This window comes from Culex pipiens, chromosome 2 (assembly GCF_016801865.2).
Source record: "Culex pipiens pallens isolate TS chromosome 2, TS_CPP_V2, whole genome shotgun sequence".
Classification (NCBI taxonomy): Eukaryota; Metazoa; Arthropoda; class Insecta; order Diptera; family Culicidae; genus Culex; species Culex pipiens.
Genome location: NC_068938.1, coordinates 61273689 through 61286086, shown reverse-complemented (window position 1 = coordinate 61286086; position 12398 = coordinate 61273689). Strand labels below are relative to the sequence as shown.

At 39.7% G+C, this 12398-nt stretch overlaps 3 protein-coding genes across 3 annotated transcripts in view; 1 reads left to right on the top strand and 2 right to left on the bottom strand.

Annotated features, from left to right (window-relative positions):
• Window positions 1-12398, bottom strand: part of LOC120420604 (proteasome maturation protein) — a 308647-nt gene that overhangs the window by 92314 nt on the left and 203935 nt on the right. The gene's annotated exons all lie outside the window — the stretch shown is intronic.
• On the bottom strand, window positions 2619-3417 carry LOC120420589 (uncharacterized). The gene is made up of 2 exons (XM_039583665.1): window positions 3141-3417; window positions 2619-3085 (listed from the first exon to the last, which is right to left on the bottom strand). Exons 1-2 carry the CDS (start codon window positions 3415-3417, stop codon window positions 2619-2621), a joined length of 744 nt encoding a protein of 247 aa, XP_039439599.1.
• LOC120420611 (ATP-dependent DNA helicase PIF1) lies at window positions 6132-8653 on the top strand. The gene is made up of 3 exons (XM_039583688.2): window positions 6132-6513; window positions 6570-7315; window positions 7370-8653. Exons 1-3 carry the CDS (start codon window positions 6330-6332, stop codon window positions 8432-8434), a joined length of 1995 nt encoding a protein of 664 aa, XP_039439622.1. The 5' UTR covers window positions 6132-6329; the 3' UTR covers window positions 8435-8653.

Below are 12398 nucleotides of genomic sequence, written 5' to 3'. Positions count from 1 at the left end.
TTTACAAGTGTTTTCAAAGAAAATATCAACGATTCTCATTTTTTTGCCCCTGATTTTTAAGGACATTTTAAGGAGGAGGAGGGGGTGGGTGAAAGAAAGGATTGAATTTATAAAAATCATAACTAAACATCCGATATGCAAAAAAAAAAAAATTTAAATCAATAAATGAACAAAATCTTGCCGCCATCTTATATCTCAGAAAATCAGATAACTTTGGAGCATTTTGGAGTCACAGTCAGGTTAGAGACCCAAATTTTGTAAAAAATCAAAATTTGAGTACCTCGGATAATCGAGCTTATTTTCAATTTCCTAGAGTTGCCAGTTTTTGGTTTTTGGCAATGGCCACTAGCATTTTTCAACAAAACAGCATTTCCATTTTATGACTGAATTAACTATCCAATCATTTTTGCACTGATTATTTAACTTCAGTAAGACGAAAAAATGTAAGTTTAAGAACTTCACTAAAATAAAACTTAGAACTGCTCAATTTTGAGCAAAATTTCTTAAACATACAATGAATGCTTGTTGTAATCAATCAATATATTATATATATGCATATATTTCAATCATGAGTTTAAATATAGCTGTTTTCATGTTAAAAGTACCAAAGTTGCTGAAACTGTAAGAATTTATAATTGATCAAAACTTTAGTTAATTGTACTTAACTGAAGCATCATAATTGAAGTTTGAAATGATATTTTATAATAATAAATCAATAACAAAACTTTTTTTTAAATAAGCATGCGTGGTTTTATCAGCAACTGTAAACAAATCCATTGTTTTGTTTTGAACTATTTAAGTAATATGGAAAATTTGCATCAACATTACTTTTATCATTTTTATGTTTACAGTGGTTTTTGACACGTTTTATTTGATATTTTTTGGAAATATATGAGTTTAAAAGTCTGTTAAGTTTTTATGTTATATCCCGCCCGTGTGGATCAATCGGACCGCGCACTGGACTCACAATCCAGAGGTCGTTGGTTCGAATCCCGCGGCGGGCGCTCTAAAATTCTTTGTGTAAATATGGGTATTCGGCGCCGTCGCTCCGTGCCATACTTTCATACACTTAGGAGCCCAGGGCGGCGAAGTCCTTGTAGATAAAAAGGAAGACACTAGTGGTTGGTACTAGCAATGGTGGCCGACAGCTATAAAGTCAACTTCGTTTTTAAGTTTTTATGTTGTTTTAAGCCATATCTGTTTACAAAATTTATTTGTTTACAGTGAAAAGTTAGCAAGTGCCCACTTTTAATCTTTATATCTATTATTAGACCCACACCATGCATCAGAACATCAAATATCGGTTAAATTTGATATAAAAACAACAGTTTTCCTATAGTGGACCCGGGTCCACAATCGGATTATGGACCCGGGTCCACTATAGGAAAAGGGGGTCCATAACTGGCAAAAAACATTTTTTTTTTCAAATGGCTATTTTTCTGCACAAAAGCAAATAATTGATGAAACAAATAGTCAGAATTGTTCAAAAGACTTCAGATTTCATTGTGTTGTACAAAGGGTTATGAAATAGTGCTTAAAATATTGAATAATTGTGAAAAATGCTCGTCGACTCTACTAGGGGGTCCACTAATGGTTAAAATACCCAAGGACCTTTTCAATAACAAATATCTAGTGTTTTTTTTTATTAGGTCCTATAAACATATGAAAGACAATAGTTTATTGGTCCTTTTCAAAAAAAACTCTGGAAATAAACTAGATTTTTTTACAGATAGTCTGTTTGTCTGAGATTTCAAAATGCAAAGCTCGCAGCGCCCCTATCCGTCATTCCCCCAACTCCGTCAGATGGTTTTTAATTTTTCGTGCACTTTTCAAATAATCTTTTTTTTTTTTTGAAGAAAGGAAGGGGTAGGGGTGGCAGGGGATGTAGACTAAATTAAATCAATGCTAAACCAATAGACGAATCCAGTTTGAAATGGCCGCTAGGTGGCCAATGGTGTTAGAAATAACAGCTTCCATGTTTTTGAATATTGGAGCTCAGAAAAACTCAATTTTAAGCAAGAAAATGATTATTTATGATAAAAGGTGTATAGAATGTTATTAAAACAAAAACTGTTCGAAAAATTTGCAATCTAGATAAGTACACCGTTCAGCAGGAATTTTGTGCACCAAAAATATATAGTTTTCATATGTTAAGAATTTTATTTTAAAAGAAAATTTAAAAAAGTGTGAAAATAGAGACATTTAGTATGGGAGCTGTCAAATCTCTCACCATCTAAAAGCAGCGTTGAGCTGGATTTATTTATCGATAAACATATAACACTCAAACCTCGACCACCAGTTGTTGTCAAACGAACGGAGTAACTTTTTAGTCATGTTTTGAGATCTGAAGAAGCTACTTAGTAGATTTTCTGTTAGGATAATTATTAAAAATTTTGAGATTTTTTTTTTGGTTTGAACCATGGTTTAATTTTTTTAAGACCCTAATTAAATCAACAGTCTCGATTACTACATACTAGTTAGAGCTAAGAGTTAATACTGTTGCCGACCGGCATCCTCGGGGTAAAACTAGGACTAGGATTACTGATCGCAGACAGTAATCGCAACAAAAAAACCCGGGTTGGGGTTAGCACGGAGATATCAATGATAAAAAGAAGAGATTAGATTAAAACTAGAAACATCGTTGATCGTTGACACGCGTTGATCTGATCCGCAGGAAACTTTCCGAAGAACAGCTGGCCGGCGTAGCGTTGAACTTGTTCCGGATCCATTAGGAAGTCCCCCAGCTTGCTTTTCTTCGAGTCAATGGCGATGTTCAGGAGGCAAAAGCACTCAAGCTCGTATGTTGCGTCGTCACACTCTAAAAGGCCAAACTTGAAGAAGTGCGTCGGAACGACCACCTTGTTGTTGCCAATCATTCGAACGATTAATTGGCTCTCACCATTTTCGAGCACCTCCGGCACCAGCAATGAGCCCGTGTATACGTACACGTTCGCATAAGTCCCAGTCAACCTCCGGACGTGGTTTTCCAAGGTTTTCCAGATGCCGCGGTTGAATCCGGCCCCGATCTGCGGAGCCATATTGGACATGATGAACGTTTCGTAGCACGTGGACTTCTCTGCACATGCTGTTTGAATGCCCGCAGTCAAACTCGGTCCCCTTGAAATCGTTCAAGTGTGAACGAAAGAACGGGTGCTGTTCCTCATCCACGGGGTAGTTAGAGCTACGGTTCTCCTTGCCGAACATGTCCTCCGTTAACCACTCAAACGACCAGAATGGTATACGGGAGCGCTGATCATACGACCGGACGTAACTACTGAGAAAACCAGCGAGTACAGTATTGGTTGGGGCCTTCATTTTCTCCTTGAGCCAATGTTGCGGCTTTTGCTCAGCCGCAGCGTTGTACAGCGGTACTTGTTCGGTGCACGGGTATGCCGGGTATGGATCGGGGACGGCCATCACCGATGGCTCGGTTGCCAACCGCCGGTTTATTTTGTCGATGATAATTTGATATTTGATGGAAGAAGAACAGGACAAGATTGGTAAACTCGATCAAATATGACCATTCGGACGGTGAAAATTTTATAAACATTTGCTCCCTTTTTTTCTCGAGCAAAGCTCGTTTTCGTCGTACTTTTCAATCCAGTTTGAAACAGTAGATGGGTGCTTGCCATACATTTTGGTCAATTGAGTTCCTGCCGAGCATGCACCATGTCTAAAAAGACAATTGATTTGTGTTCAAATTCACTTTTTAATATTTAAATAAAAAATTACCACCTTGAGAGGTTTAAAATCAATATTTTTCTCAGAATGACAGTTGTTGATGAAAATTATATTTGAAATTATGAAGAATATCAATGCTTGCTGTACCGTTTTAGTTTCAGTTCAGTTAGTTTATCTGTCATGCGGCTGTCATGCGACCATTTTTATGATGTCATACCAACGCCAACAAATTCTAATTATTAACGCCCGCAGTAATACTCTATTTTTTCCAAAAATCTAGAAATTCAAATTCTATAGAATCAAAAATTAACGATAAAGGTATTTGTGAATTTAGCAATTTTTAATTGAAAACTTTTAAAAATATTTGTACACACAAAGAAAAAATACTCTAAATTTAAAAAGATCGTTCGTTGGATTAAAAGTTCGCGTTGGTGAATATTCGTAGAAAGTTCAATCTTTTTAATTTAAAAGTTGGAAAGTTTTTGATACTACCATGCACTTCTGGAACAAAATCGTTTATCGGTAAAAGTTTTTTACTTTTATTATAAGAAGAAACTTTTTTATGGCAACAATAAATAACATTTAACATTACAGTGATGATTTTCGAAAAATGTGATGGATTTTATTTCTATTTTTATTTTTATTTTAATATTAAAACTGCTGCTTATGCTGCTTAACATCGCGGCCTACATTTTGGAGCGCGACAGCGATGTAGAGAACAGGGTGGTCTCGTTGCCGGCCATCATCAGGACAGGCTTGGAGGAGTTGGCCATTGGGTGTTAATTCGGGAAGGTAAGTCGACGTTTTCCGACTGGGAAGTGAAGCGCCTGAACCGATAGTTCCCGATCACATCGTCCTCCTTCGGAATGGCACAGATGTTGCCAGTTCATCCGGCCGAAGCTGCGCCGTCGCGAGTTGAGAGTTTGCGGGCGGGAGTTGCTGAAAGAGTTTGAAAGTAAATTAAATTGGCTAGACACTGAACACATTCTCAATACTCACCGGTGACTTCTTCGGTATTCCAGGTAGATGTTCTTGATCAGGTTCGTCGGATATCGCTCCAACCTCTGGAAGTAATCCGAGTACGACAGCTTCAGGACCTGCGGCTTTCGTACAGACGGTTCTTCCAGAACTGGTGCAAACTGTTCTTCCGGATGTTTATGTAATACTCGTCAAACATGTTCCGCACCGAGAAATGGACTGCGGACCCTCAGGACATCCCACACTATCCCGTCATCACTTCCGGCACATAATGCTGCTGATGGTCGTAAACCGCCGGCACCGAGTGCAACATCCGCGCTGACAACCTCCGATCGCTTCTCGTCGTTTCCCTCTTCCGTCGGATCCTTCTCCTCACCGTTAAAATTAACTTTATCGAATACAACCGGTGCAAATTCACATCCGCATAAATGGCGTCCTACAAAAACAAACAAAATCAAACACAAACGCCACCAAACACCCAAGCTTTCTTCTTACCCATTTCGGTCGTGAAACAGCTGCAGATCCGGCAGGAACTGGCCTCATCCTTTTGAAAACCAACTTTCCCCTAATCCCCTAACCTTGTTCCGCACCATCCTCCTTCGAAGGTATCCGCGTACAAGTCCTGGCTGCGGACGCGTTCTGTTTTGATTGACGTCGTGGACCCCCCACTCACGAACCACCGGAATCACCTAAACGTTTGTTTACATTTTGGACTTAGACGTACACGGTTTCACGATAACGACAAAATGAAAGAAATTATACAGTCGAATTAAAAGTTAAAACTTTTAAATAAGTTAGCAATGAGATTTTCAAAAACTGTAGCATTAAGAGTTTTCATTTTCAAAACAAGAAAAAAACTTTTAATGTAGCAAATTTTAACCACTTATTAATTTAAAAGTAAGTTACTTTTGTCATAACCATAATATTTTTTTGTGTGTAGCAGCCTAATTTAATAATTTTATATTTTTATTATTTTATAGCTTTATAGTTTTATAATTTTAAAGCTTTTAAGTTTTATAATTTTCTGTAAACTTTTCTTGGGGGGTCACGAAAAGAATGCGCAACATTTCTTGTCCGCGTTTCTTTCGATTACTTACTTATTACTTAACTTATTTAATTTGTACTCTTCATTTTTTTTTTACTTCATGCGTGATTTTGCGGAAAAATCTCAAACCAATCAAACTCACCACGGTTTATTTTGGTTTGCATTTTTCACTCGTTTTTTGATGCTTTTTGTTCTATGATGTACGTCTGTTCTCTGTGACAATAATAAACACGTTTGAAAACCATTTTTGATTTTTTTTTATTTTAGGCTGTTGCTAATATTTTTACAAGTTTTTGTCCCATTTTATACAGTCTGTTTGCCTGTGGTCAACACAATTTCAGCACTCGCAGAAGTCGCAGCGCCCCTATCCGTCATTCCCCCAACTCCGTCAGCTGGTTTTAAATTTTTCGTGCACTTCCCCGCGGTTTTTTCTTCAATCAGAGTCCGTTCTTCTTATTGTTCGTTTGGATTTCTGTGTGATTGGATCCGCGCGTGTGTGGCATCGGTTGGCATTTTTCCGCAACAGGTTCTTCTGCTCTGGGGTCATTCCGATTCCCCGGACAGATTTTGCGGGCCGCTTTCTTTGTTCAAGTAGAGTAATTTGTGTAGTTTTTTTTTATCGAAAATGGACCAAAACGACACCGCTTTGACGTGTGCCGTCAACGTTGAATGGCTCAATCCGTCCGGGATCGTAATCCGGAAGATTACCTACAAGCAGGCCCAACTCCGGATGATTCGCAACTCGCTGAAGGAGATATTTTTGGAGGTGTCGACGGCGAAGGCGACACCAATTAAAATCAAATTAAAAGGTAATAGTATTTTGAATTTTAACTTTATTCAAAATGACCGGAATTCTCCGCCACAGGCTTCAAAGTGTTCTCCAACTTCATGTTGGACGGCAAGGCCACCATCCGGTTCAGCGAGGAGGAAAAGTGCACCGTTTTCCTGTCGAATGCTCCACCCAGTCTTCTCGTGGCGTTCCTCAAACTGATGGCGGTCAAAATTGCCAACTCCAGCTCGAACGGTCTCACGAAGGAGGAACTGTTCAAGAAGACCCGTGCCCATCAACTCTCGGACAAGCCCAACTCGTTCGACGACATCAGTCCGGTGACGAACGCGGAGTTGGCCCGCGCGAAGAAGATGGCCATCGGGAAGGGATCTACCACGACTCCGTCGCCGTCGCAGAAGCGCAAGCGACCATCTGGGGATGGGGTGGATCGACCTGCCCCGAAGAAGCTGTACACGGCGTCCCCGCTGACGTCGGTGGAACCGGAAGTGCTGAACGAGCAGCAGAAGGCGGTTCTGGAGGCGTGCAAGTCGGGCCGGAGTCTGTTCTTCACGGGGAGTGCGGGCACGGGCAAGAGTTACCTGCTGAGGAAGATCATTTCGACGCTGCCACCGGATGGAACCGTGGCGACGGCGTCGACGGGCGTGGCCGCGTGCTTGATCGGCGGCACGACGCTGCACTCGTTCGCGGGGATCGGAAGTGGAGAGGCTGCCCTGCAGAGGTGCTACGAGATGGCATCGCGACCCGCTTCGGCCTCGATTTGGCGCAAGTGCAAGCGGTTGATCATCGACGAGATTTCCATGGTTGATGGGGATTACTTTGAGGTGAGTTGGTTTGAATGGTAGTCACGACCTTAGCTAAATATTGCTCATTTTCAGAAAATCGAAGCCGTTGCGCGTTACGTCCGGAAGAACGACAAACCCTTCGGCGGAATTCAGTTGATCTTGTGCGGAGATTTCTTCCAGCTGCCTCCGGTCGTAAAGCAGGACAAGCTCTCTCGTAACGCTTACTCCCAGAACCCGGACCAGGAACCGCTCGTTCGCTTTTGCTTCTCCACCAAGGCGTGGAAGGAGTGCGTCCAGTATTGCTATGAACTGACCGAGGTCCACCGACAGAAGGATCAGTCGTTCGTGTCCATTCTCAACAGTATTCGGATCGGTCGCGTCACGACGGAGATCCGCGACCGGCTGGCGGCCACCGCCAAGCAGAACGTCAACTTCGAGGGAATCCTCGCGACCCAGCTTTGCTCGCACACTTCCCACGCGGACACGATTAACCAATCAAAGCTCAACAACCTGACCGGCGAGGAAAAAACGTTCCATGCAATCGACAGCGATTCCCACATGACACAAACGCTGGACCAGCAGGTGCAGGCCCCAGGCAAGCTCACCCTCAAAATCGGCGCCCAAGTCATGCTGCTCAAGAATCTCAACATCGCCGAAGGCCTCGTCAACGGCGCCCGTGGTGTCGTCCTAAACTACGTCCAAGGCTACCCCACCGTCCAGTTCAAGAAGCGCCAACTCCTCGTCAAACCCGAAAAGTGGTCCATCAAAACGGCCGGCGGTCTCGTCGTAACGCGCGCCCAACTCCCCCTCAAACTAGCGTGGGCATTCTCAATCCACAAGTCCCAGGGCCTCACCCTGGACTGCGTCGAAATGTCCCTCTCAAAAGTGTTCGAAGCAGGTCAAGCGTACGTCGCCCTCAGTCGCGCTCAAAGCCTGGAAAGTCTTCGCGTGCTCGACTTTGACTCGAAGCAGGTGTGGGCCAGTCCGCAAGTGTTGGAGTTCTACCGAGACCTGCGACGGCAGATTCGTGATCGCGAGATGATGGCGCCGATTGCGGTCAAGCGAAAGGATGGCGGCGGCGGCGGGTTGAAGAAGTCCCTCTCGGCGATGGGACTGAGCAAGTCGATGATGAGCAAGCCGCTCGTAACAATCAACTAAAGAGAAAGATAGAAAATTACCTCATTTTCGTACCAACTATTCCGTATTTATGATTTTCCATACCGCTCATTTAGCAAGGCTTAAGTAAATGCAATTTATGTTACTAGGATAAAATGACTCGATAGACTCGAACGAAACTATATATTCAAATTACTTATTTTTTGTACTGACTGCTATAAAAAACTGCCAACAAATAAAATGAATGAATAGTAAGTTATACTTGTTGACCTTTTTTTGTTCTCTGAAAGAATTTATTAATATGAAAATTATTCATGATTAACCAGAAATACCTAAACAAACGTTCCTCAACTTTTATTCTTCAATTCAAAATTTGTTGTTTCTTTAATCTTATCTAACCCTAGCGTACATCCTTACGAGGACATTCAAAAAAAAATCAAACCATCCACATTAACGACCCCCGGGTCTTTTGTGGTCTCTATTGCAAGTTTCTGCTCGAACATAGGAGTCCGAAGGCTTGAATGGGGAGAGCACCCAAACCTCTTTCTACTCCAAGGAACCTTTCACCCCAGTGTTTGAACTGACGACCTTTGGATTGCGAGTCCAACCGCCGCCAGCGATTCCACCGGAGTAGGCTTGGTTTGGTGTGTTGTTTGTACTAATGGCATGGAGACGACTCCTACACCTGGAATGACTTAACGGCCTAACAACCAAGACCGGGACCGACATTTTACTTCCTCATCCGATGGAAGGTTGGAGCAGATGGGAATCGAACCCAGAATCATTCGCTTACAAAGCGGACAGCGTAACCATTCGGCCACGCACTGCTACGAGGACATTCTGGAGAATATTAATTATTCATAGTAATTTGCAGTGCGCCGTTGCATAAGAAGGCATTGAAACAACACTAATTCGTCAAAGTAGATTAAGTTTGAGCACGAATGTTTGAAAAACAACACAGTTCTGAATCTACAGGATAGGAAAGAATGTTGGGAATCGGTAAAATCAGGAAAAAGTCGGGAATTCACCAAAATCTGCAAAATAAAATCAAAATAAATGCATTATTATTTGTACTCAATTAATTTTGAGCATTTCTAGCAAAGCAATCGATTGGCCAATGATTTTTTTTATTGTATGGCTCATTCTCACCTCCCAGACCCAATGTTATTCCTGATGACGGTATAGGTAAATAATATAAATAAGGCTTGATTTTCATAAATCGTTAAAAAATAACTATCATAACTTTTGGTAGAATTGACCAATTTGTATGCTTCCGGTTGCAAAAGACCCAGATTTGTCTATATTTTTAACTGTCAGATGGGAGACAAATATTGTCCCCCATCTGACAGTTAAAAATATAGACAAATCTGGATCTTTAGCAACCGGAAGCATCCAAATTTGTCAATTCTACCAAAAATTATAAGATATTTAAGAAAAAATAGGGGTCAAATGACTACCCGAGCGTTTGAGTGCTATTAAACCAAATTAACTGTGTTACGTTTCTTCAATAGTAAATTAAAAAAAACGCCTGTTGAAATGTTTTGCACAAAAAAGTGGTTAGAGATGAAGTCTTTTTAAAAACAGATTTTTTTATTGGAAAATCAAAACACTTACAACTTGATTTTTGATATTAAATTTCAAAACCACAAAATTTAAAGGAAACATAATAAATTAATAGTTTAATTTTTTTGGAACAAATATTCTCAAAAAAATTTATGAGATCAAAAATAAAAATTAAATATTGGGCTTCTGCTCTTTTTTAGTTTATTTCTTTAGTTTATCGACAAACAGTAGTTTTGTATGTGCAGTACAGAGTTTTGGTAGAGATCCTAAATAGGGTCTCTAAGTTTTGGGAGATCCTTTCAGCTGTGTATGAGACATTTATCACAATAGATGCAAATAAAGTTGGTTGTAAAGGTAAACAGAAAACAGGAAAATAACACGCAAAAAAACCTGTCATTCTGTTATTTTTAACAACATTATGCAGCAAAAAATCCGATGGTAAAATCGCATGCAAAAGCATGCACATCACCTTTGTGAACAAAAGCATGTAATATTGTATGAGAAAACGTGTACACAAAAAGCATGTACAAAAGAAAAATAAATAAATTTTCCACACCCCAAAACTAACATCGATTTGGTCAGAGTCATATCCAGATTACCAAGTCCGCGCCCCAACCATCTCGGCTATCTCACCGCCTTGTAAATTGGGTGTTCAACGACGATGTAACTGTAGGTTTCCCGTACGTCGTATACTGAATTAACTCTATACGATGGATGGAGATCGTACAACTACAGCGGTGATTTAGCCGAGATGGTTGGGGCGCGGACTTGGTAATCTGGATATGACTCTCACCAGATTGATGTTATTTTTGGAGTGTGCAAAATTTATTTATTTTTCTTTTTTACATGGTTTTTGTGTACACGTTTTCTCATACAATATTACATGCTTTTGCTCACAAAGGTGATGTGCATGCTTTTGCATGCGATTTTACACATATTTTTTTACTGTGAGACAATTTTAAAATAAACCTTGAAATTTTATGTATTGTAAAGGTTTAGTCAATTGTATTTTTTCTTTAATTTTTTTTTCGATGGATAATTTTTAAAATCTTTCTAAAGTTGGCTTAATTTATTAATATCATGCTAAACTTTTAATGCATTAAAAGTTTACCCGACCAATTTTCAATTTAACTCGTTTTATTATTTATCTAAGCTTTTATAATATCCATCCACTTCACTATACTGAAAAAATATCATGTTTTCAGTTATGAGCAATTAAGCTTATATCTGTGAGGCCATACATCCAATTGAAATGCTGTCAAAGACAAACTTAGCGGAAATTGGACGAGCTTTTCGGTAAAAATAATTATATCGGGGTTCAAATCCCGGCTCGGACCAACACAACTGGTGATCTTTTCCCATCTGGATTCTATTCCATTTAGTAAAGGGAAGGTAGTGTATCGACACAAACTGACCCTTAGGAAGACAACCTATGGAATGTTAACATTAACCTTAACATGTTAACATTAAGTTGATTAATAAACTGTCACTGAATCCGCTTTGTAAATGCCGGCCCCGATACTCTTCACGGGTGTTCCCTTCTGGAACAGGGAAAGATTTACTTTTATAACATGTCTACAAAGTTTTATTGAAATCGGAGAGGGTTGAGTACAATAGTACTAGAAAAATTCCTAATTTCAAATCCTTTGAAAATTATTAAAATTTGAGTACATATCGACGCCAACATTTCAAAAAGCATCATGTACAAACCATGCGTTTTGAGAAAAACGCATTAGAATGTTGAGCATCCATTTTCAATTCCCATTTTAATATAAAAGCAAAATAAGATGTTCTAATGATAACAAACGATGAAAAACGTTGCTTTTATTGATACTTGATCATCCAAATTCAATAAAACATTATTTCCGTAATTTTATTTGAGAAAAACAAACATAACTTCTTTTGAAATCACCAACGTCTATATCACCCTGCTGTCATTGAGGGGGACGCGTTTTTCTTCGCCGAATGTACATGGCGCTTTGTTCATGTAGAATTTTTTTCGTCACGAGGTTCATGTAGTCTTTTGTTTGACAGGTTGACAGGGCTATATAAACAGGGAATGCTGATGGCAGAGATTTTGTTTATGTTACTTTATTTACAATCATGATCAAACAGACTTTACTGAAGTAACTTTTGCTCATTTTTGGTGGAGAGGTAGCTTATTAGGAGTACTTTCAGAGTATGCAATAACTCAGAAAGTGTCAAAATGTACATGATGCCTTTTGAAATGTTACCGTCGATATATGAAATGTTATTAGTAAGGGCTAATAATTTTTCAAGGCACAATAGTTCATATTTCGTTCCACTCTAAAAACCCTTTTTTGAAAAAAAAAGAATGTAAAATCCTGATAGTTAGCACAGATATAGAACAGACTCTCTCAAAATACTCACTTATCACCATTTTTATGATTTAAATTTTGCAAAAAAAGGTGGACGAAACAAT